General features: G+C 43.5%; 1 protein-coding gene across 11 annotated transcripts in view; it reads right to left on the bottom strand.

Annotated features, from left to right (window-relative positions):
- Positions 1-26,398, bottom strand: part of CLIP-190 (Cytoplasmic linker protein 190) — a 166,996-nt gene that overhangs the window by 127,555 nt on the left and 13,043 nt on the right. For all 11 annotated transcript variants that reach the window (XR_011222340.1, XM_045752840.2, XM_045752837.2 and 8 more), the window contains exon 2: positions 13,633-14,175. Coding sequence is in view for 10 of the 11 variants with exons in the window: in XM_045752840.2 (XP_045608796.1) it covers positions 13,633-13,792 (160 nt within the window). In the remaining variant the exon portion in view is untranslated. The remainder of the gene's footprint in view (positions 1-13,632; positions 14,176-26,398) is intronic.

Below are 26,398 nucleotides of genomic sequence, written 5' to 3'. Positions count from 1 at the left end.
GAGTTTCTCTCACAGTGGATGAGAGAAACTCCGCGAGAGAACTTGAGGGAGAATGAGACAACAGCTGGCAGACGATAAGGTCACCTCCCACGGGCCCAAGTACAGGAGCCGGGTCTGTTTCTTATGTTAATTGTCTCTCAGAAGGAACTGACTATATCAACGCTTGGTAGCGACTCATTAACATCAGGAAGATGCAGCGGAAGTCTGTGCAAGAAACTACAGGAGGACCTTTACAGATTGACGTAAAGAATGGTCGCACTAGAGTTTGAACCCAATAAGTGCAAGGTGATGAAGATGGGGCGCTGGGAACAGGAAGCCAAACCTAAGGCGCCAAACGGAAGGGGAAACTTGTATGTGAGTCGGAGAGAAATGTAAACACAGCTGGGCTTCAACTAGCGTCCCTTCTCCCCCCCCCCCTCCCCACTTCCAGTGGTGGGTGGGGAGCAACACAGGTGAGCTTCAACTAGCGTCCTCTCCCCCCCCCCTTCCAGTGGTGGGCAGCACAGGAAGGCAGCACAGCACATCAACAACACCTACGTAACTCCCACCACACAACGAACTGGTCCTCGATAGCACAACCCACACACACTCACACGCGTGTGTGTGAGTGTGACCTTATATACTCACACATGCATACACTCACACGTGCACTCACAACACACACACACACACACTCACATGCACACGTGCGAGTGGGGGGGAGCCAGTGGCCGAGCGGACAGCACGCTGGTCACGTGATCTTGTGGTCCCGGGTTCGATCCCGGGCGCCGGCGAGAAACGATGGGCAGAGTTTCTTTCACCCTATGCCCCTGTTACCTAGCAATAAATAAGTACTTGGGAGTTAGTCAGCTGTCACGGGCTGCTTCCTGGGGTGTGTGTGTGTGTGTGGTATAGAACAAAAATAGTAGTAGTAGAAACAGTTGATTGACAGTTGAGAGGCGGGCCGAAAGAGCAGAGCTCAACCCCCGGCAAGGTGAAGACACACTTGCCCAAGAGCAGCACAACAAGGTAGGTGAGACCCCAGCAAGCCAGAGAGGTGTCACAGTATGTCTGGCCATCACAGCGGCAGTAGTGTAAGTACAGACAAGCCTATTACCTCCCAGCTGTGCCCATCTAGTAGACACAGATAGTTTACTCACGCAACAAAGGTCTTTCATACAAAATATACTTAAACGCGTATATTTACATAAAATATACTTAAACAACAAGCCTAGAGCCTAATGTAGAGAGCGTATATGTATACATATATTATACGTAGTAGGCATCCATCAGTCTCAGGAGACTATGGAGTTGCGCTCTGGTTGTCGGTCTGGAGTGGCCTCTCCAGAGCGCAAAATCAGGGTAGGTTGCTACAGGGAAGAAGCTGTCACCCATGCAGCAGGTCACCCCCCCCCTCTCCACGGCTCCAAAAGTCTCCAAAGGAAAGGCAAACGCCAATACGATTGGTTCCAGAACCGTCGCTGGAACTGTCTGAACGAGATTGAAGGCAACAGCGAACTAGGGGCTCCAGCTCCGAAGTTTACCTCGAAGTTGGTAAAAGAAAGCACAGGGACTCCAAACATATATACATATATATATATATATATATATATATATATATATATATATATATATATATATATATATATATATATATATATATATATATATATATATATATATATATGTAACAAAGTTCAAATAAAGTAAATATATATGTGTACATACAAAAGAATGGGGGTGGTAGGAGAAGATAATATTAGTGTTCAGTGAGAAACCACAAGGTCTCCTCTGAATACTTTTTATTTTCTTCTCCGAGGCTATGGGTCCCCACATTGGCACCAGAGGTGGTACCCTCACAAACTTATATATATATATATATATATATATATATATATATATATATATATATATATATATATATATATATATATATATTGTTGAATATGACCGAAAGGGAAAGATTAATGATTCTAACACGAATCTTCTCATTATTTCTTACGTTTTTCTTCACTGTCGAGGGTAATTGAAAAATTAACTCTCCAAAGTTCATTTTCACATTTTTATTTATTTTATGGTCTGACGCCTAGGAGCGTTTCGTAAGAGACTTCTCACATTTTCAAAGACAAATGTTTATGTACTCTGTTTTATGCTTATATTTTTTTTGGGTGAGGTGATATGATATAAATGTTTTTGGGTGAGGTAATATGACACGAACCAATGGGTAATAATGGGGTAAAGATACTTTTACATAGTCAGAACTCTAATTATTATGTATTTTCTCTTTTTGCTTCTGTGTTGGTTCGGGGTCTTGAAGTGGGTAGAAGGTAATTATGTGTTAATTGGCTGTTGATTGCTGGTGTTGATTTTTTTATGTGTAGTGCCTCGCTGATATCAAGCCTCCTGCTATCGCTGTATCTATCGATGATTTCTGTGTTGCTTGTTAAGACTTCTCTGGTGATGGTCTGGTTGTGTGAGGAGATTATATGCTCCTTGACGGAGCCCTGTTGTTTGTGCATTGTTAATCGCCTAGAATGAGACGTTGTTGTCTTGCCTATATACTGATGTTATGGGTTATGGTTATGTTGAAGACGCCATTAAAAGGAATGTGAAACGCCATGCAACCTCTGAAGAGTCAACTAACACAACACTTGTACCCCCTATTAGACTGCTTTACAGGAACTTCTTTTCGACGGCTTGTAAAACGGAGGAAAGTGTCCTGAAAGATATTATTAATAGGAACGTTATCCCCACAGACAAAAATCAGAAGATACAATTGATAATTTACTACAAACACAAGAAAACGGCCAACCTACTCATGAAGAACTCTCCAGACACCAAACAGAACGTCTTGAAAGAAACCAACGTCGTCTATGCCTTCACATGCCCACTTGGGGACTGCCAGCCCCAAAGATCTTAGTATATAGGCAAGACAACAACGTCTCTTTCTAGGCGATTAACAATGCACAAACAACAGGGCTCCGTCAAGGAGCATATAATCTCCTCTCACAACCAGACCATCACCAGAGAAATCTTGACAAGCAACACAGAAATCATCGATAGATACAGTGATAGCAGGAGACTCGACATCACCCTGCCCTGCCACCACACTCTGCCCTGCCACCACACCCTGCTCTGCCACCACACCCTGCCCTGCCACCACACCCTGCTCTGCCACCACACCCTGCCCTGCCACCACACCCTGCCCTGCCACCACACCCCTGCCCTGCCGTCCCCCGCCACCGACCCGTCACAATATACGTGTACACTATTGCCTCTTGGTCACCCAGACGTCATACACACAGACCCAGACTTCTTCATACACACACTGGAGTTGTCCCGGGTCACGACCTCTGCTCCTGCTGCTTCCTTCACGAGAGCACACCAGCAACACTTGGCCTCACAAGGAACAACACCAACACCTGGCCTCACAAGGCACAACACACTCTAGCTCCCTCGTCCCACCTCCGCCAACATGATATATGATCCGGACATCGCAGGGTATTGTGACTGGCGCAGTGTCTCAGGTTCAACATATCTGGTCAAGTGGAGCCTCTTCCCCCCTCCGCCCTTAACTGCGTAGTGCACCCCTTGATCACCGGCCCTGAAGCACCCCCCTCCTCGCTGGAGAGAGCAGCGGAGGCATCATGATGGCCGTGTGTGGGTGTATAAGAGGGCTACACCCAGCCCCTACGACCTAACAAGCACGGTCAGAGCGGGGCGATACTCCGCTCACACCCCCGCCAACACCTGGGATGAGGCCGCCAGGACGCCAGCGGCACCAACACCGGAAAAGGAGCCCCACTTTACGGCTGATACACCTCCTCCAGCCTGGCATGGAGGCATGACACCAGGCACAGAGTAAGGCGGGAAGCAAAGCAGAAGAATGCGGACCAACTACGGGCTGCGATCCCCCGCTGTGTTCACCAAAATTGTGAACTCTTGTAAACAAACAGTCTGGGATTCCAGTGTTGGGCCGGGACGGGCTGTAGGCTTCGCTACAAGCCAGAACTTCTTGCGTGTTTTTGTTGACCTCGCCACGAGCCTAGACAACTTGTGCTACCCTTGTAGACCTCGCCACAAGCCTGGACAACTTGTGATACCTCTGTAGACCTCGCCACAAGCCAAGACGACCAGTGTTCTCTGACAAGCAGCAAACACGCACCCCGCCACAGGTAACGCGAGTAAGAAGACATGGGGCCAGATTCACGAAGCAGTTACTCACATGAACTTACGAACCTGTACATCTTTTCTCAATCTTTGGCGGCTTTGTTTACAAATATTAAACAGTTAATGAACTCTGAAGCACCAGAAGGCTGTTTATAACAATAACAACAGTTGATTGGGAACTTTTCATGCTAGTAAACTGTTTAATAAATGTAACCAAAGCCGTCAAAGATTGAGGAAAGATGTACACGTTCATTAGTACTTGCGTAACTACTTCGTGAATCTGGCCCGGTCTTCAAGCAGGTCATATTGCCCCTCAAGGCCTCGCAAAGACTTCCTGCACACGACAGTAACCTGGCCGCCCCCAGACCCCGCCCACACAGGCGCCCTGCCCGTGTGGGCGGGCTAGAGTAGTCCCACCTGTTCTCTGCCCCCAGTCAAGACCACCACCACCCACCCCCCTCTGGGGAGGACCCCGAACACCCCCCAGTACTCACCTAGTTGTGCTTGCGAGGGTTGAGCTTTGGCTCTTTGGTCCCGCCTCTCAACTGTCAATCAGCTGGGGTACAGATTCCTGAGCCTACTGGGCTCTATCATATCTACACTTGAAACTGTGTATGGAGTCAGCCTCCACCATATCACTTCCTAATGCATTCCATCTGTTAACTACTCTGACACTGAAAAAGTTCTTTCTAATGTCTCTGTGGCTCATTTGAGTACTCAGCTTCCACCGGTATCCCCTTGTTCGCTTACCACCCGTGTTAAATAATACATCCTTGTCTACCCTGTCAATTCCCCTGAGAACTTTGTATGTGGTGATCATGTCTCCCCGAACTCTTCTGTCTTCCAGCGACATAAGATGCAGTTCACTCAGACTTTCCTCATAACTCATGCCTCTTAGTTCTGGGACTAGCCTAGTGGCATACCTCTGAACTTTTTCCAGCTTCGTCTTGTGCTTGACAAGGTACGGGCTCCATGCTGGGGCAGCATACTCCAGGATTGGTCTGACATATGTGGTATACAAAGATCTGATAGATTCCTTACACAGGTTCCTGAAGGCTGTTCTGATGTTAGCCAGCCTCGTGTATGCCGCAGATGTAATTCTTCGTAATGAGGGCTTCAGGAGACATGTTTGGCATGATATCAACTCCTAAATCTTTCTCTCTATTCGTTTCATGAAGGAGTTCATCTTCCATTTGGTATCCAGTGTTTGGTCTCCTATTTCCTCCCCCTAGTGTCATTATCTTACACGTACTCGGGTTGAACTTTAGAAGACATTTGTTGAACCATTCCTTCAGTTTGTTTAGGAAAACAAGCTTAGGAAAGCTTTTCCTAAACTTAGGAAAGCGTTTCGGAAAACTTGTAGCCTCATACTATCTTCTTCTGTCTTAATCCTCCTCATAATTTTTGCATCATCAGCAAACATTGAGTAGTTGTTGTTAAAGATTCGCTACCTGGAACAAAAACTTCCAAGTAACACGGGCTATGGTGAGCCCGTGTAAGATAATGAAACTAGTGGCAGGAAATAGGAGATGAAGACGAGTCTATACCCTCAGAGGGTATAGACTCTGGGAGTCTATATACCCTCTGGGAGATCATTTACATATATCAGAAACAGCATAGGTCCAAGGACTGACCCCTGCGGGACTCCACCGGTGACGCCTCGCCACTCCGAGACCTCACCCCCTCCACAGTGATTCGCTGTCTTCTGTTGCTTAGGTACTCCCTTATCCAGTGGAGTACCTTACCTTTTACACCACAAACTTTCACTTGTGTGTGTGTGTGTGTGTGTGTGTGTGTGTGTGTGTGTGTGTGTGTGTGTGTGTGTGTGTGTGTGTGTGTATGTGTGTGTGTGTGTGTGTGTGTGTGTGTGTGTGTGTGTGTGTGTACTCACCTAATTGTGCTTGCGGGGGTTGAGATCTGGCTCTTTGGTCCCGCCTCTCAACGGTCAATCAACTAATGTACAGTTTCCTGAGCCTACTGGGCTCTATCATATCTACACTTAAAGCTGTGTATGGAGTCAGCCTCCACCACATCACTTCCTAATGCATTCCATTTGTCTACTACTCTGACACTGAAAAAATTCTTTCTAACGGCTTTATGGATCGAGCATTGACTCTTGGATCCCGCCTTTCCAGCCATCGGTTGTTTACAGCTATGACTCCTGTCCCATTTCCCTATCATACCTAATTTTAAAATTATGAATAGAGTTTGCTTCCACAACCTGTCCCCAAGTGCATTCCATTTTTCCACTACTCTCACGCAAAAAGAAAACTTCCTAACATCTCTGTGACTCATCTGAGTTTCCAGTTTCCACCTATGTCCCCTCGTTCTGTTATTATTACGTGTGAACATTTCATCTATTTCCACTTTGTCAATTCCCCTGAGTATTTTATATGTCCCTATCATATCTCCTCTCTCCCCTTTCTCTAGTGTCGTAAGGTTCAGTTCCTTCAGACGCTCTTCATATCTCATCCCTCGTAGCTCTGGGACAAGCCTCGTCGCAAACCTCTGAACCTTCTCCAGTTTCCTTATGTGTTTCTTTAGGTGGGGGCTCCATGATGGCGCGGCATACTCTAAGACGGGTCTCACGTAGGCAGTGTAAAGCGCCCTAAAAGCCTCCTCACTTAGGTTTCTGAATGATGTTTTAATTTTCGCCAGTGTAAAGTACTCTGCTGTCGTTATCCTATTTATATGTGCCTCAGGAGTTAGATTAGGTGTCACATCCACTCCCAGGTCTCTCTCTCGAATCGTTACAGGTAGGCAGTTCCCCTTCATTGTGCACTGTCCCTTTTTTTCGTCTATCACTTGATCCCATTTTCATAACTTTACATTTACTGTAAAGTCACACACATTTACATGTGTGTGTGTGTGTGTGTGTGTGTGTGTGTGTGTGTGTGTGTGTGTGTGTGTGTGTGTGTGTGTGTGTGTGTGTGTGTGGGTGTTGTGTTGGTCTTGAAGCTGTTGCCCGTGTGTAAATTGTACTGAGTCTCGAAAACCTTAACCAAATATACATATGAATGTTGTCTGCCTCCACCATATGAAGCTGTGTATGGCGTCTGTCTCCACACTACACCTACACTACCCACGCCACACCTACACCACCCACACCACACCTACACTACCCACACTACACCTACACTACCCACACCACACCTACACTACCCACGCCACACCTACACTACCCACACCACACCTACACTACCCACACCACACCTACACTACCCATACTACACCTACACTACCCACACCACACCTACACTACCCACACCACACCTACACTACCCACACTACACCTACACTACCCACACCACACCTACACTACCCGCACCACACCTACACTACCCACACCACACCTACACTACCCACACCACACCTACACTACCTACACCACACCTACACTACCTACACCACACCTACACTACCCACACCACACCTACACTACCCACGCCACACCTACACTACCCACGCCACACCTACACTACCCACGCCACACCTACACTACCCACACCTACACTACCCACGCCACACCTACACTACCCACGCCACACCTACACTACCCACACCACACCTACACTACCCACGCCACACCTACACTACCCACGCCACACCTACACTACCCACACCACACCTACACTACCTACACTACCCACACCACACCTACACTACCCACGCCACACCTACACTACCCACACCACACCTACACTACCCACACCACACCTACACTACATTACCACCACACCTACACTACCCACGCCACACCTACACTACCCACGCCACACCTACACTACCCACACCTACACTACCCACACCACACCGTAACCCGTTCTCGCAAATTTAATAAGTCAATATTGACTTATTAAATATGTGCATAGGGGACATACTTAACATAATAGTTTCCCTTGAAAAGCTTCATAGAAAACACCGACCTTACCTAACCTACTTAGTATGTTAAAATAAGCATCTTATAGCTTCGTAATTACAATTGTTACTTAACCTATTATAGGTATAGGTTAGGTAATAATTGTAATTACGAAGCAATAAGATGCTTATCTTACCTACCTACACCACACCTTCACTACCCACACCACACCTACACTACCCACGCCACACCTACACTACCCACGCCACACCTACACTACCCACACCACACCTACACTACCCACACCTACAATACTCACTCGAAGGCGTTCTAGATCTAAAATTCTGAACATTTTCAAACCGAAATTCAGATTAATATCAATAAGCTTCTTAACTTCCCCTAATGTATGTAATGTTACTATAAACATTCAATACAAAATTAAGGAATATATTGTACCCTAGTTAATGAAAAGTAATAATTGCTTGAAAAGCTGTTCGTATTAGTGGTTTTAGGCATAGTATATACTAGCTCTATCTAGACATCCAACATTCTGCTTGTAACTCATCTTGTATATATGTACTTTTACCTTAATAAACATTTATTTATTATTTATTTATTTATAATGTGCGAGCTACATTTAAACCAAAATAGTTGAGTTACCGCACAAACACAAGCAATTCTTTTTAAAAAATTTCTTTTAGAAAATGTAAGTACTTAATGGTTAACTTAAAAGAATGTCACTACAGTAGACGATCGGTCAATTTTTGGTATTATACGTTAACCTGCTGGTGATCTCGTCTCCATCACACATATGGACAATAATAACACATCTGTCACACACACACACATGGACAGTGGTAATACCTCTGCCATACTTACTGTAACTGTAAACTTACTGTAGCAGTAAGTAACATACTTACTTACTGTGCGGTAACTCCTATTTCTTATATACATATTGATATGCCTAATATCTCTAACATTCTGAAACCTATATTGTTTGCTGATGATACTACCCTCATCTACTCTAACCCCAACCCACATACACTAAATAATGTTGTTAATAATGACTTAAAAAATGGAAACTTATGGGTGTCAACCAACAAACTAACACTTAACATAGAAAAGACCCACTACATCTTATTTGGAAGCAAATCTACAAATGCAATTCAGCTTCATATAGACAATGTAAATATTAGTAATAAAAATGATGGAAAGTTTCTTGGCCTATTCCTAGACAAGAGACTCAACTTCAGCACCCACATTCAACACACAACTAACAAAGTCTCTAGAACAGTTGGTATACTCTCCAAAATCAGATATTATGTACCTAACTCTGCTCTCGTCTCTCTATACTATGCCCAAATCTATCCCTATCTCAACTATGGTATCTGTGCATGGGGTTCAACCACTGCAAATCACCTCAAGTCCATCATCACCCAGCAAAAATCTGCTATCAGAATAATAACAAATTCTGCTTTCAGAATTTGGGGCAACACTCAGCCCCCTTGTTTAACTCCCTTAACATGCTAAACATAATCTCTCTCCATAAATTCTCTTGTGTCAACTACATTTACAAAACCCTGCTCTTAAATGCAAATCCTGCTCTGAAACTCTCCCTGTACAGATGTAATAGGACCCATTATCACCACACCAGAAATAAATATCTCTTTGATATCCCCAGAGTCAAACTTAATCTGTGTAAACACTCTATGCAAATAAAGGGACCCAGTCTATGGAACTCACTCCCTAATGAATTGAAAAGCTGTCCAACTTTTGCGTCATTCAAAAACAAAACTAAAAAGTACCTAATTTCATCTTCATAGATTTTTACCTTGTTGCTTTAAAATTGCACTGTATCTATTGCTACCCAATCTCCCAATCTTTATGTACCCAATCCGAACAACTATACCATAGTGATCATTGCTGTCTTCTTATATGTGCTATCAATCTGCTGTATGGTGCCTATTTACCTTTTTTAAATTACCAATCAAACTGTCAATGTAATCAATCAGAGCTTTAATATACCAATGTGCTTTACTATACTTACTAATCTCTCTCATCTCATTTTTTCCTTGCAATGTATTTGTTACAATTTTATTAATTCTGCTAGAATTTACCTACTTAAAATTATCTGTTAGATTAAGGACCTGCCCGAAACGCTGCGCGTACTAGTGGCTTTACAAGATTGTAAACACCATGCTATGTATTCTCTCAAACCCAATGTACCTTCTTGTATATAAATAATTAAAGTAAATAAAAAATACTTAACCAAAGTAGAAATGCTCTGCAAATCAAGGGTCCCAAAATGTGGAACAACCTTCCCAATCACCTCAAAGACTCTTGACCAGTTTAAGACAAAAACCTAATCGCTTACTAATTACTATCTAATCAGCTCAATGTAACCTACCTTACCTCCTAAATGTCAAGCTATGTCTTGCTATTATCAAGCATTAAAGTGATTAATGATTAACCTGAATGATTAATGACTAACTTGTAAAACTGCTGATATCTGTCATGTATAAATTAAGATAAAATTGTAGTCCGTCTGTTTATTGAATTAAAATTACTATCTGTTGTTCTGTTGCAATTTTTGCCGTTCCATTCAACGTGTAACTATTGTCTTTTTTTCAGTTCAATTTTATTCTTTTGATTTCAATTAGTTTTAAGTCTTAGTTTCCAGTTTTTCTTCTCTTATTTTGCCCGAAACGCTGTGCGTATTAGTGGCTTTATTTATTTATTTATTTATTTATTTATTTATTTATTTATTTATATACAAGAAGGTACATTGGGTTTGTGAGAATACATAGCATAGTATTTACAATCTTGTAAAGCCACTACTACGCGCAGCGTTTTGGGCAGGTCCTTAATCTAACAGATAATTTTAAGTAGGTAAATTCTTGCAGAATTAATATAATGATAACACCATAGGCATAGTATACTATCTAAAAATCCTACATTAAGTTTGTAACTCATTTTGTATGTATGTACTTTTACATAATTATAATTACTACACACAAGGACCCTGGCAATCCCTCCGTCACACATGTGACGGGGACGTGACGGGTGAGTGGCCAACGCTCGGGACTCGTAATCCTAGGGACCCGGGATCGATTCCCTAGCGATGGCGGAAACAAATTGGCAGTTTTTTCACTCTGATGTTACCTAGCAGTAAATAGGTACCTGGGAGTTAGACAGCTGCTACGGGTTGCTTCCTGTGTGTGTGTGAAAAAAAAGTTGAATGATTGACAGTTGAGAGGCGGGCTGAAAGAGCCAGAGCTCAACCCCCGCAAGCACAACTAGGTGAATACAACTAGGTTGATATATATGGACACTGGCAACACTTCCGTCACACACACACACACACACACACACACACACACACACACACACACACACACACACACACACACACACACACACACACACACACAACGTCACCATCACAGCTGTGAACCACCAATAGGACAACCACTAGTGTCATCGGAGGACACGACACAATTAAAGAACATTTCAGCAGCTTATAGAATACGTAACGACAAAATCGTGAGGGCGCAAACAACATGGGAATTTGTGTTAAATTATTACTGAAAAAGGAGGGTCTCTAATTTGCACTTTGGCTAAGAACGCGCCAAAGTGCGATTCAGAAAAGTGTACTTACGAAGATTCTAAGTAGTTCACTTAGGTCTCGCTAGATGTCACTAGGGCTTTTAGTTTAGCCAATCAGAGAGAAGGTAACATTTTTCATCTTACAGTAGTAGCCAATCACGACGCTGGCATAACGGAGCTTGTCCGTAATCGCTTGCCACTTATTTCCGTCAAATTTTCTTATAAAATTAGTATATTTCGACGTAAAACTATGTTTTTTTCAACTTCTACAGTCAGCACCGACAATGTGGTATACAAATATGTTACATTTTTGTTTATCTACGTAATTCTAAGAGATAATATGTGGCTTTCTTTGTCGCTCCCAAGATTTAAAAAGCGATGGTAGTTATTTACGTATATATTTACCTAAATTAACCCAAGGACCACTATTTAGTGGCACCGACGAGGACAGAAAGCCGGGGGCTTGTTAAAAGTCCCGCCAATTGTCCTAATGATATTTTCTAGCTGGATTTTGGCATTTACGGCTTCAGCGGGTAGGCGGTTCCATGGGTTTATAACTTTCTGGGTGAAAAAACTTGTTTTGGGTCCTACTTGAGAGGACATACTCTCCGACACTATATCTGTGATTGCCCTGTTATCAGATTGCCGTGTTAACATCAATGTAACATCTCTTAGCAAACACCATGATGATGTTGGTGCCTTATTGCAATCACGAAACTACCAATTCTTATTTGTTATTTTCTTAATTGAGACCTAGTTGAATGATGACACAGCCCAACTATTTAATATTTCCCATTATTCAGCTATCCACAACTGTAAGCCTAACCAGAGATGGTGATCAGCAATGTCTCACCATAAGGAGCTGTCATCAACAAAAGTTATCAAATCTAGAGATAATCATAGAGATTATATTTTTCCCAGTTCAAAATGAAAGGTTTCAACATTAGCATAACTTTGGGAGCAGTCTATAGACTTCCTAACACTGATGTAGTTGAATTCAACTCCAATCTTAGAAACCTGATACTTAGTAAGAAGGTAACTAGAATCAACTAATATTAACTAATTTCAATATTGACCAGTGACAACCTGATAACTTGATAATATTAACTAATTTCAATATAGATCAGTGACGGCCTGATAACCCACTTGTTGCCAGCTTCCTCAACTGTATGAACTCCTGTAGGCTTTTGCCCATGATTACTAAACCCACCTGAATTACTGACACACTGCCTCCACCCTTGACCACATTTGGACTAACATGACCTCTGGAACAAACACTGGTGATGCAACAGACCCAACACATAACCAGTATTTCTAAACCTCCTCTTGAAACACACAAACTGAGCTTCGACTGCATACTAAAGCCTCATAGGTAACTTTGCTGTTGCTGCTGCTGGCAACATAAACTGAGAAACAGAACTAGGTTATATAGCTAACATTAATCTAGGTGTGCAGACATTTCTTCACAAAACTCTAAGCCTCTATAATAACCACGGTTTCGCATCTTGCAGGTCGGCGTTCAATCCCCTACCGTACATGTGGTTGGGCACCATTCCTTACCCCCCGACCCATCCCTAATCCTTATCTTCATCTCTTCCAAGTGCTATACATTCTTAATGGCGTAACACTTTCTCCTGCTCATTATCTCACCTTACCTCACTCTCAAGCTTAGCCGTGACCTTCGCGTCAGACAGCTTGGGACACACCTCCTGGAGGGTACTTGAAGGCTCTCGTCTCCTCATCAAGAGCTGCGACAATTTGTGAAAGGTAAAGTTTGATGGGAATAACAGCCATTTTCTATACTTTGGAGGCATAAACAATTACAAAATACCACTATCCAGGGACAAAACTGTTGGTGCATAGTATTATCTTACCTCGCCAGACGGCCATTTTGGGGATATTGAACAATATGTGTATATAGTTACTAGGATCTACTGAAGAAGGAAGAATGCTCACAGGTCAACACACCCTGCAACAGGCCCGACAAGCAGCGGGACTCAGCAGGAGAGGAAACTCACTGGCTCCTGCAGAAGGCGAGGGCGTGGAGAGAGGGGCGACTCTGGAGGCCTTAGAGGGCTGCGGTGAGGGCAGCTCGTGGGAGTGCTGAGTGCAGAGAGTCGGCCCCGGACGCCCAACGCGCACAGGGACGCGCAGACCTGAGGCTCTTGGGCTCTCCATGTCGTAGTGACGGTCACGTGATGACGATATAGGGGTGATAGGGGTAACACCTCTGTAGGTGTGTCACAGATGCTGCCTGGTGAGGTAACACCTCTGTAGGTGTGTCACAGACGCTGCCTGGTGAGGTAACACCTCTCTAGGTGTGTCACAGACGCTGCCTGGTGAGGTAACACCTCTCTAGGTGTGCCACAGACTATGCCTGGTGAGGTAACACCTCTGTGAGTTTACATCAACCGTGCGTTATACTCTCAATATGACTCACAATTTTCATTAATTGTTCACTCTGAACTTTATCTGTATAATAAAGCGAGCGAGTGAACAGAAACACACAACCCGTGAGCTTATCATCTGATGGAGTTGTGTTGTCTGGGTTGTCGTCCGTCCTGGGGAAGAGAAATATACCTGTTATTCACATGGTACCATGAACTGTCGTCCTGTAGAACATATTACATAGCTAATCTTATATAGGCCATCTTACTTAGCTAATCTTATATTGACCATCTTACATAGCTAATCTTATATAGACCATCTTACATAGCTAATCTTATATAGGCCATCTTACTTAGCTAATCTTATATTGACCATCTTACATAGCTAATCTTATATAGGCCATCTTACTTAGCTAATCTTATATTGACCATCTTACATAGCTAATCTTATATAGACCATCTTACATAGTCAATCTTATATAGACCATCTTACATAGCTAATCTTATATAGACCATCTTACATAGCTAATCTTATATTGACCATCTTACATAGCTAATCTTATATAGACCATCTTACATAGCTAATCTTATATAGACCATCTTACATAGTCAATCTTATATAGACCATCTTACATAGCTAATCTTATATAGACCGTCTTACATAGCTAATCTTATATAGACCATCTTACATAGCTAATCTTATATAGACCATCTTACATAGCTAATCTTATATTGACCATCTTACATAGCTAATCTTATATAGACCATCTTGCATAGCTAATCTTATATTGACCATCTTACATAGCTAATCTTATATTGACCATCTTACATAGTCAATCTTATATAGACCATCTTACATAGCTAATCTTATATAGACCATCTTACATAGCTAATCTTATATTGACCATCTTACATAGCTAATCTTATATAGACCATCTTGCATAGCTAATCTTATATAGACCATCTTACATAGCCAATCTTATATAGACCATCTTACATAGCTAATCTTATATAGACCATCTTACATAGTCAATCTTATATAGACCATCTTACATAGCCAATCTTATATAGACCATCTTACACAGCTAATCTTATATAGACCATCTTACATAGTCAATCTTATATAGACCATCTTACACAGCTAATCTTATATAGACCATCTTACATAGCTAATCTTATATTGACCATCTTACATAGCTAATCTTATATAGACCATCTTACATAGTCAATCTCATATAGACCATCTTACATAGCTAATCTTATATAGACCATCTTACATAGCCAATCTTATATAGACCATCTTACATAGCCAATCTTATATAGACCATCTTACATAGTTAATCTTATATAGACCATCTTACATAGCTAATCATTATACAGGTAATCTTGCACAGATCATCTTACATAAGTAATCTTAAGTAGACAATCTTGCACTAAAAGCATTTCATAAACCTCATAATTCTCCCTCACAGATGGCCACCTGCCATATCCGTCCTCCAACCTGTCATCTTACAAAGAACGTCTCATTTCGCTCTTATGCGTTACATACGGGCAAAAATGGTCGTACTAGAAAATGGCAAAAATGACGTACTGTCCCGTTTTCTGTTTTGGGCCCCCCTGGTAAGTTAGGAGAGACCACTTTAAAATGGCCGTTTTTCTTGACGTAGGGAAACCTTAGGAGGACGGGCTGCTCCACCACCACCACAAGAGCCCTCCTCATAGATGCCCCCGCCCCCCCCCTAAATGACCAGACAGAGAACAGCGATAAAAGAAACGGTCAACGCCTACAGTTTATGCAAATGGACCACTTAATATTTAAACCCCGACTGACAGACTAATGATCTCTGGCGGGTGCCGGGGAGATAAGGGGTACACAGGCCCGCATGCTGGGGTGTTGGGTACACACCCTGCCCGGTCACACTTCCTTCCCCACACTCCTTCCTCCGGGAGGAGCTCACCTGTGTGATGCCAGGGGCTGTTACTATCACCTGTGTGACGCCAGGGGCTGTTACTCTCACCTGTGTGACGCCAGGGGCTGTCACCCTCACCTGTGTGACGCCAGGGGCTGTCACCCTCACCTGTGTGACGCCAGGGGCTGTTACTCTCACCTGTGTGACGCCAGGGGCTGTTACTCTCACCTGTGTGACGCCAGGGGCTGTTACTCTCACCTGTGTGACGCCAGGGGCTGTCACCCTCACCTGTGTGACGCCAGGGGCTGTTACTCTCACCTGTGTGACGCCAGGGGCTGTTACTCTCACCTGTGTGACGCCAGGGTCTGTCACACTCACCTGTGATGACGCCAGGGGCTGTCACACTCACCTGTGATGACGCCAGGGGCTGTCACTCTCACCTGTGTGACGCCAGGGGCTGTCACCCTCACCTGTGTGACGCCAGGGGCTGTCACCCTCACCTGTGTGACGCCAGGGTCTGTCACCCTCACCTGTGTGTTGTGACCCAAATATGTAGGAGTGACTTATGTAGTCTTGTCTCTCAAGCGTACGGGGGTACCCGCAGTGTTTACGAGTGTGTATGAATGTATGAGTGTGTGTGTGTGTGTGTGTGGGAGCAGGTGGTCAAGACATCTGGCCGGCCAGGATGTCACTACCGTCTGACAAGTATTCACCATGTATGGGTGTTATGAGCAGAGGCAGTTCAAGGATCTAGAGTGACCGGAAACTAGAGCCGGAAACGGGTTTGGGGCAGGCGAAAGGGTTTGTTGTGTGGAGGGCAGAGGACATATGTGATCAGATATGGATGTCGGAGTTGACGTTGACTGGAGCAATTGGCCGAAGGCAGTTCTGTTCTGGCCGTCAGACTGGGCGGTGATCCGGTAGAACCATGGGTACAGCAGCAGTGGGGCTGATGCTGTAACAGTGTAAGTGTATTTCACTGTTCCCTGTGTGTTTGTAGTGTGAGTTGTGAGTATTAGACGTGTGGTTGTGTGTTGCGTGCGTGCGATTGTGAGTGTATAACCATGGAGAGTAGCGTGTGAGGGAGGTGGTGCTCGGGCGAGGCGTTGATTGGGCAGTATCAGCAGGTATCAGCAGTACTCAACATAGACGAGCCTGGTACTATACACCCTTCCACGGCTGGTGGGCGCGTACCATCACTTAGAGTGGAGCTTCTGCAACAGAGAGTACACCGGCCAGCTCCTCCCCAGTTCCCCCTCTCCCCTAGTGGCTGCCAGTCACACACAGTGGGTGAAGATGTCCCTCTGAATTGAGAAGGTAAGAGCTGTCAGTAAAGCCTTTAGTGTTTTAGAGAGTATAGTAAATAGTGCCAGGACGCCATGTTTGGTACAGGAATGTCGAGTGATTGGTTTCCTCTTTTATGTAATTCCAGTGCCAATGAATTGGTTTTAAGATTTCATGACTTGACTAGTGAATTTCGAATTATTTGGTAAATAAAGTGCTCTGTTAAGTTTGAGAGGATTAACATTGAGTAAATATTGAGATCCCTGAGAATAATATCAGAAAGTAGTAATGAGCTCTGATCCCTTACAGATTAGGAGTTAAGGAGAGATAACAAGATGGACTAGTGAGGGAGGAAGTGAGGAGTATGAGGAGTATAAGATCTTTTTATGACAGGATGGTGGCAGCATTTAGTATTAAGCGTCTCTTTCCATTCCTACTCCTACTCCTTCCTTCTCTCTCCTCTTCTACCTGACTCCCTCCTCCCGACCTATCCTCAGTTTTCCATTCTCTCCCTACTAGTCTCCCCTCCGCTTCCCCGTTTTCTATCCATCCCCAACCCCCCTCTTCCCGCACTTTTCTTTTATCACATTCCTTATATGTAAACTGTGTCAACAAAATTATTCGCACACCCTCCGTCACTATGTGATGGAGTGCGAAAAGATACGTGAATTCAGAGACAATTCTATAACCAATGTTCCAGCAATGTGTAAATATTTCATTCAAAATGATCTGCTACCAGAAATTTTAGCCAAATATCCTAAGTTTGCTAACTGTAGGTAGTAACTAAGTGATTGTAACCTATCCACCGCTGCCCACTGGAAGGGGGGCGGCGTGCAGGACAAACATATCAATTGTGACACTAGCTCTCCACATATGTCAGTTGCTTAACTTAGAAACTGTACTTGTGGTTGATCTCGAACCCATTGTTGATGTGACGACTTATACTGAATGTTGTAACTAGCTCATCAAGATTGTAACTTGCTTAGCTAAATGAATTGTGGGGTTCAGTCCCTGAGCCCATTATGTGCCTCTGTAACCCTTTCCACTACCGCCCACAAGATGGGTATGGCGTGCATAATACATGAACTAAACTAATTAACTAACTCTTCCTTCCTTACGAGTGTTAAAGAGAATCACGCCTAACGTTACAACGCCATAATGGCCAAAAGCTGAATTGGTAGCCTCCACACCTCAGTGTAGCCCGTTTAGTGGTTCGCCTGAGCGGGTACCCTCAGTACCATATATTTTTGTAATATATACAAGAGTTGTTACATTCTTGTACAGCCACTAGTACGCGTAGCCTTAATCCTATGTTCCCCGGAATACGGCCCCGCGAAATTGTTTAACAACCAGGTACCCATTTTACTGTTGGGTAAACAGAGGCTACAGTTAAAAATTGACGCCTAGTAAATCCTCCCCGGCCAGGATACGAACCTAGCACAAAGCGCTCGCGAAACGCCAGGTGAATATCTTACCACTACGCCACGGGGACTGCTATACATATATGCATATGTGTGTAAATCACGAAAATAAACACGTGATTAAAAATATGACAGTGGCAGACCACGGAGGAAAATTGAAACAGGAATTTCCTTAAGTACTTTCGTATATCAATACATCTTCAGAAGGAGTGATTTTACAGGTCGAGTATTGGACATAAATAGGCAGGAGCTGCCTATTTATGTCCAATACTTGACCTGTAAAATCACTCCTTCTGAAGATGTATTAATATACGAAAGTACTTAAGGAAATTCCTGTTTCAATTTTCCTCCGTGGCCTGACACTGTCATATATGCATATGATAACATAGATATGATAACATATCTCTGTGTTATCAGTGACTAAGATTTGGTCAGGAATTTGAGAGAGAAAAGGGATTCTCCAGAGATAGCAATAAGTTATTTAGAGATTAGAAAGCGATCAGCGAACGCTGGTTGAGGATATGATGGGTTTGAGCCCCTAGGCAGTGTTGTGCCACATACACCCAGGTACACAGTCTGGCCATCCTGGTGTTAAACACGTGTTGACGGAGACGCCCACGTCACGTACTGACCGACACCTAACTAACACTACTAAGACACTACAACTACAAGCAGCTTGGACAATTTACTGTAGTCGTTCATCAGCTCAAGAGGAGGCGGAGTTGAACAGTAAGAAGAATGGTTCTTGTCTAAGCTTAGTCACTGTGTGGAGTACTGTGTGTGTGTCGCCTTCTGTCACTCACAGTACTGGTTGGTAACCATTGTTTGGTCACTACTACTGCCTGGGTCACTACTAGTGCCTGGGTCACTAACACCTATCATCACTACTGTCCATCGTACAGTAGAGGGGAGTAAAACTACACCAATTAAAGGACTCAGTAAAGTCTCCGGGTACAGAGAGCGCGGTGTGGCCGCCTCACGCCTCCACCTCCGCCCTAAACCTAAGAACCATTTGTTTTTCCCCCCAAAGATAATTCATTATTGTTGCAAATTGTGTATATGGAGCAAGTTGGCAGCGGTGCCCGCTGTAGCCGACAGTGACAAATATGGAGGTGGTCTCAGTGTAACAGTGTACACTAGTGCCACCGTTATTGTGTAAACAATTGATATGATACATGTGCTTGTCACGGCTTGTGTTCTGTCCTCTCACCCGCCTCTGTCTTCTCCCCCACCACTTACCCCCCTTCTCTCCTTCTCCTTCTCCTTCTCCTTCTCCTTCTCTCTCTCTCTCTCTCTCTCTCTCTCTCTCTCTCTCTCTCTCTCTCTCTCTCTCTCTCTCTCTCTCTCTCTCTTTTTCCGTTCCGTGTGGGCTGGCGTAGGGTGTGACAGCTTGTGGGGGGCTGGCGTACAGCTTGCGAGTGTGGGCATAAATGATGGTAGACCACTATACTTACAAGTTAAACCTGTAGGTGTAGTCGACAAGCTGTGCTGTCCCACAGGTGGCACTTGTACCCCGTGCCAAACCTGTCCTATGCCACGGCATAACATTCACAGAACTGCTTGTAGGTGTATTTCTTCCGCAGAACAATAAAAACACTACACCCTGACCATCGTGGGCGCTGGGCTTGGCTCTCGACGCCCTGTAGCCGCCCCCGCCGCCCGTCACACCGCCCGCGCCTGCAGTCAAGTATTAGCACATGTGTCAGTTACGCCCGTGTGACGCCCACGGTCCCCTGTTACGCCCATGTGCCGCCCACACTACCCATGTCCTGGTAGGCTGGCGTGCATTTACAACACTGTGATCTGCTCATCTCCTGGTCTCAGCGATCTTGCCAGAGATGTTCCAAGTGATGCTGGCAACACGCTGTATTCCCTCTAATGTTTCATATAAACAGTGTACACCATCCTATACAATCACTATATTATACACCATCCTATACAAGCACTATATTCTACACCACCCTACACTATACTGGTACTACCCACCACCACAAGTAATATTCTCCACAAGCAGCGCATCATACACCATATACACGACACCACAAGCTGGGCTCATATACCATGTACACGACACAAGTAAGGCACGCATCATACACCATATACACACCACCATACACCACACCTCCACAGTACCATACATGCCTCTCTCTCTTTCCATTCTAACCTGTCGATAACAGAGGGAACAAGATGGGGGTGTGTCTGGTCTATCATTATCATCCCATGAGGCAGCACCCGTAATTTGGTATTATTATTATTTGTTTTACCATAGACATGGCCAATACTATCAAATACTATAGTGTTTACAATACTATCCAGCATATATACATTTTCTTCTGTCCTCCATGTGTTATACTCAAATTCTGGCAGTTGAAATGTAACCAATCACAGGCGAGTAGGCCTCTGACGTCATGCCAGACAGAGGAGCATCAGGCATGCTCCCAGCAGCCTCAGTTATCCTCACAGACTCAGAGTAGAAGGACCTCGGCTAGGCAGATATATACCTTGCTATCTCAGTCAATAAATATATACAGAAGCGACTACTGTGTCTACCTTCTACCCGAAAAAGGCAAACGAATACATGGGCACAGAAGCCCTCCAGAATTTCTTTATTGAAGGTCTGCATTGTTCCAGATGGATAACTAAAACTGGGAATGATTTCAAATGTATCAGGCTCATAATTTGTACCAAGAGAAACAACAACGGCACTTTCCTGAACCGTGGGAGATTACACCCTTTCCAATTTTAATCCTTCCCTTTCCACCCAAGAAACAAATTAGAGATCAGCCCCAGCTTCGTCTTGAGGCAAAGCTCAACGCCTTAAGCCATATTGATGCTCTGTCCACAGAGCATTCTCTCTCTCAAATCATATACACTGATGGTTCCCTACACCGCCCCACGGGTGCGGCTGGAAGTGCAGTTATCCTGACAATGGGCGATGGCTTGTACTTTGAGTGGGGAGTCCGTATAAACAACTGGGCCTCTACCCTTCAGACCGAACTATTTGCCTTGCTCCTTGCACTGAAATGTGTACAAGTCTCCAAACTTGATACATTAATTGTAAGTGACTCTTTATCATCCTTAAATGCTCTCAACTCTTTAAGATATAACTGTAACATGTTTGTGTCAGAAGCTAGACACAAATACAACAAAATTATTAATGATGGTAACAGAGTCCATTTCATGTGGTCTTCATCTCATGTTGGCCTCCGAATGCATGATAGAGCTGATAAGTTAGTCAAAGAATCTGCTTTTAAAGGAGACGTTGAGTGTAACCTTGGATTGTCAATGAACAATCTGAGAGCAGCAGTACACTAAGAACTTCAACAAAATCTTGAAGATCTGAGGCAAAGTGAAATCGACACCAGTAATTCCATCTATCATCATATTATCATGCAAGAGAAGCCACACATCTATGGTTCATCCAATAAAATCAGTAGACTTTCAGATGTTACTACTGCTCGGCTTAGACTCGGTTACAAGTATCTCTGGGTATTCTCATTATCTGCCGATGTAGACCTGACCAAATGTAAACTGTGTCAACAAAAATATTCGCACACCCTCCATCACTATGTGATGGAGTGCGAAAAGATACGTGAATTCAGAGACAATTCTGTAACAAATGTTCCAGCAATGTGTAAATATTTCATTCAAAATGATCTACCAGAAATTTTAGCCAAATATCCCCAGTTTGCTAACTGTAGGTAGTAACTAAGTGATTGTAACCTATCCACCGCTACCCACTGGATGGGGGGCGGTGTGCAGGACAAACATATCAATTGTGACACTAGCTCTCCACATATGTCAGTTGCTTAATTTAGAAACTGTACTTGTGGTCGATCTCGAACCCATTGTTGATGTGACGACTTATACTGAATTTTGTAACTAGCTCATCAAGATTGTAACTTCTTTAGCCAAATGAATTGTGAGGTTCAGTCCCTGAGCCCATTATGTGCCTCTGTAGCCCTTTCCACTACCGCCCACAGGATGGGTATGTGGTGCATAATAAATGAACTAAACTAACTAACTATGGATATGATTAGAATTTTTTTACTCATATAGTTCAGGGATTTATTGAACAATCAACCACATTAGGTGGTTGTAGTGCTTTTAAAATGCTTAGCTAACCTACATATGTAAATACATAGATACACAGATTTACGTCTGTCCTACATAAAGTGTTCGACGTGTCTTTTACATAGTGTCATTAATGTGCATTTACAAATGTGTGATGGGCGGGTATGAGGACGACTAGGGGGGGCTACTTCAACCCTCGACTATGGGTTGTATTATTTAAAATACCCTATTTATACTGAGGTATGAGGACCGAGGAGGGGGTGGAGGTAGTATTGTGAAGTCACCTCATGAACCTCACCAGATGTGCGTAAAGAGCTTAGTGATGCAGCTGGGCGAGAGGGACGTGTTGAGGGTTGAACAGTGTTCCCGCGTCCTCCAGGGCGTCTGCGGCGCGCTACGGAGCACCGGGAGGCCTCGACACACCCCTCCTCCTGAAGCCTTGCTCAAGGCTTCCTCGCCGCACCAACTCACTGATCAACCGGAACCCTTGGAGGGTTCCGGTTCCCCTCATTCCCCTTTCTTCCGATTGAGGAAGATTCAGGCCCCGAGAGGCAGGCACGAGTGGCCCGTTATCCCCAGCCTTCGCCCCTCACCTGGGTGCCTGTGGAGGCACTGAGATGAGGTGTGTGGTGGAAGGTGGCCGCCCACCACCGCTGTGTGAGAGTTACAAGGGTCGTGGTGCTACCCATGACGAGGTCACTCCCAGCAAGGACAACCTTGCCACACACTACATGTCTACCTGACTTGGGTATATACGTCTACCTGGCCACGATATATATATATCGTTAATAATAGAATACCACCTCTGTACTAATAGAGTACCTATAGAGTACCAATATATATTAATAACCTCTGACTGGAAGAAGGGGGACCCATAGCCTCGGAGGAAACCACGCATAACGCATTAGAGGGAATGTTTACATCCCCTCCAATACAGTTTCTGTGTGCTTTTCTCCTACCACCCCCTTCCTTTTTGTGTGCTTTATTATGTATATGATGGTTACAAGATATACATGGGTTGATACAAAAAGTGCTTAAAGGTTATGGATCTCTTGAAAAACACGACAATGGGAAACATTGATGAATATCACAGACAGGTTCGATCATTGTTGCAAGTCAAACACTTCTTCGAATTCCTCTGAAGTTGGACTAGTGCCCAAGACGCAACAGGCATTCCCCCACTAAATCGCAACACTGAGGCGCTGAAACAAGAAACTTTTTGCTCTCTGGTCTTTTGTAGCGCTGATCAATTTGTCCCCCAATTCCTTCAGGAACTTCAATGCACATTTTCCCCACGAACCGAGGGTCTCCGAGCCGATCGGAACAAAGCTGTAGCAGTGTGCCACACCTCTGTATTTAATAATTTTCTGCGATTCCCTGAAAGAAGCAGCACCACCGCTTTCACGTGTGCTGTAGTGGAGGAAGGTACTGGCCAGTGTGGCAGCACACGTGTAGTCCCATACCACTTGCTTACCATCCTTCCAAGGAAGAAAGGTGACTCCATCTGGGCGCTTCTGAGGGTCGTTAGGTTTGAATAAATGTAGTTCTCTTTGTGCCGGGCAGTGGCGAGGCTCCTCCTGATGATGTCGTTGACTTCTTCATGTCTTGCAATCTTACCCTGTGATTTACGACACACCAGACCATGACGACCATATTGGTCTGCCATCGCAGTTCCGCAGATGCACCTATGTTCGGTGAGGATGGGGACGGCAAGGCGAAGGGCAACTCCAATGCGGAGAGCGTCATGACTGAGGCGAGTTCCCAGGGCTGCATTGGGCACAGCAAATAAAAAATCCCCGGCGTGGGGTGCTATTACCGCTAGGAGGCTTTGTTTTCAGCATCAGCTGATTGATTGATTGATGAAGATTAAGCCACCCAAAAGATGGCACGGGCATGAATAGCCCGTAAGTGGTGGCCCTTTTGAGCCATTACCAGTATCAAGAGCTGATACTGGAGATGTGTGGAGGTGCGACTGCACCCTGAACGACGGGAGATGTCTCATGTCTCAGCATTAGCGTTGTCAATCATTGCTGTGACAGTCTTTTCCATTACGGGGCTATCCCAGTGGGCCTGCTTGTGGTCTTTTGGGGCTTGTGGTCGGGGTTGAGGGTGTGCAATGATTGATGGTGCAATAATTATATATATATATATATATATATATATATATATATATATATATATATATATATATATATATATGTCGTACCTAGTAGCCAGAATGCACTTCTCGGCCTACTATGCAAGGCCCGATTTGCCTAATAAGCCAAGTTTTCCTGAATTAATATATTTTCTCTCATTTTTTTCTTATGAAATGATAAAGCTACCCATTTCATTGTGTATGAGGTCAATTTTTTTTTATTGGAGTTAAAATTAACGTAGATATATGACCAAACCTAACCAACCCTACCTAACCTAACCTATCCTATCTTTATAGGTTAGGTTAGGTTAGGTAGCCGAAAAAGTTAGGTTAGGTTAGGTTAGGTAGGTTAGGTAGTCGAAAAACAATCAATTCATGAAAACTTGGCTTATTAGGCAAATTGGGACTTGCATAGTAGGCTGAGAAGTGCGTTCTGGCTACTAGGTACGACATATATATATATATATATATATATATATATATATATATATATATATATATATATATATATATATATATATACATATATATATATATATATGTTGTACCTAGTAGCCAGAACGTCGTACTCGGCCTACTATGCAAGGCCCGATTTGCCTAATAAGCCAAGTTTTCCTGAATTAATTGTTTTTCGACTACCTAACCTACCTAACCTAACCTAACCTAACTTTTTCGGCTACCTAACCTAACCTAACCTATAAAGATAGGTTAGGTTAGGTTAGGTAGGGTTGGTTAGGTTCGGTCATATATCTACGTTAATTTTAAATACAATAAAAAAAATTGACGTCATACATAATGAAATGGGTAGCTTTATCATTTCATAAGAAAAAAATTAGAGAAAATATATTAATTCAGGGAAACTTGGCTTATTAGGCAAATCGGGCCTTGCATAGTAGGCCAAAAAGTGCGTTCTGGCTACTAGGTACGACATATATATATATATATATATATATATATATATATATATATATATATATATATGTCGTACCTAGTAGCCAGAACTCACTTTTCAGCCTACAATGCAAGGCCCGATTTGCCTAATAAGCCAAGTTTTCATGAATTAATATATTTTCTCTAATTTTTTTCTTATGAAATGATAAAGCAACCCATTTCATTATGTAAGCGGTCAATTTTTTTTATTTGAGTTAAAATTAACGTAGATATATGACCGAACCTAACCAACCCTACCTAACCTAACCTAACCTATCTTTATAGGTTAGGTTAGGTTAGGAAGCCGAAAAAGTTAGGTTAGGTTAGGTTAGGTAGGTTAGGTAGTCGAAAAGCAATTAATTCATGAAAACTTGGCTTATTAGGCAAATCGGGCCTTGCATAGTAGGCTCAGAAGTGAGTTCTGGCTACTAGGTACGACATATATATATATATATATATTCGTTGTGGTGGGGGACAGGCAACCTGTATATATATATATATATATATATATATATATATATATATATATATATATATATATATATATATATATATATATATATATATATATATATATATATGTCGTACCTAGTAGCCAGAACTCACTTCTCAGCCTACTATTCAAGGCCCGATTTGCCTAA

This window comes from Procambarus clarkii, chromosome 48 (genome assembly GCF_040958095.1).
Source record: "Procambarus clarkii isolate CNS0578487 chromosome 48, FALCON_Pclarkii_2.0, whole genome shotgun sequence".
Classification (NCBI taxonomy): domain Eukaryota; kingdom Metazoa; phylum Arthropoda; class Malacostraca; order Decapoda; family Cambaridae; genus Procambarus; species Procambarus clarkii.
This window is presented reverse-complemented; position numbering and strand designations above follow the sequence as displayed.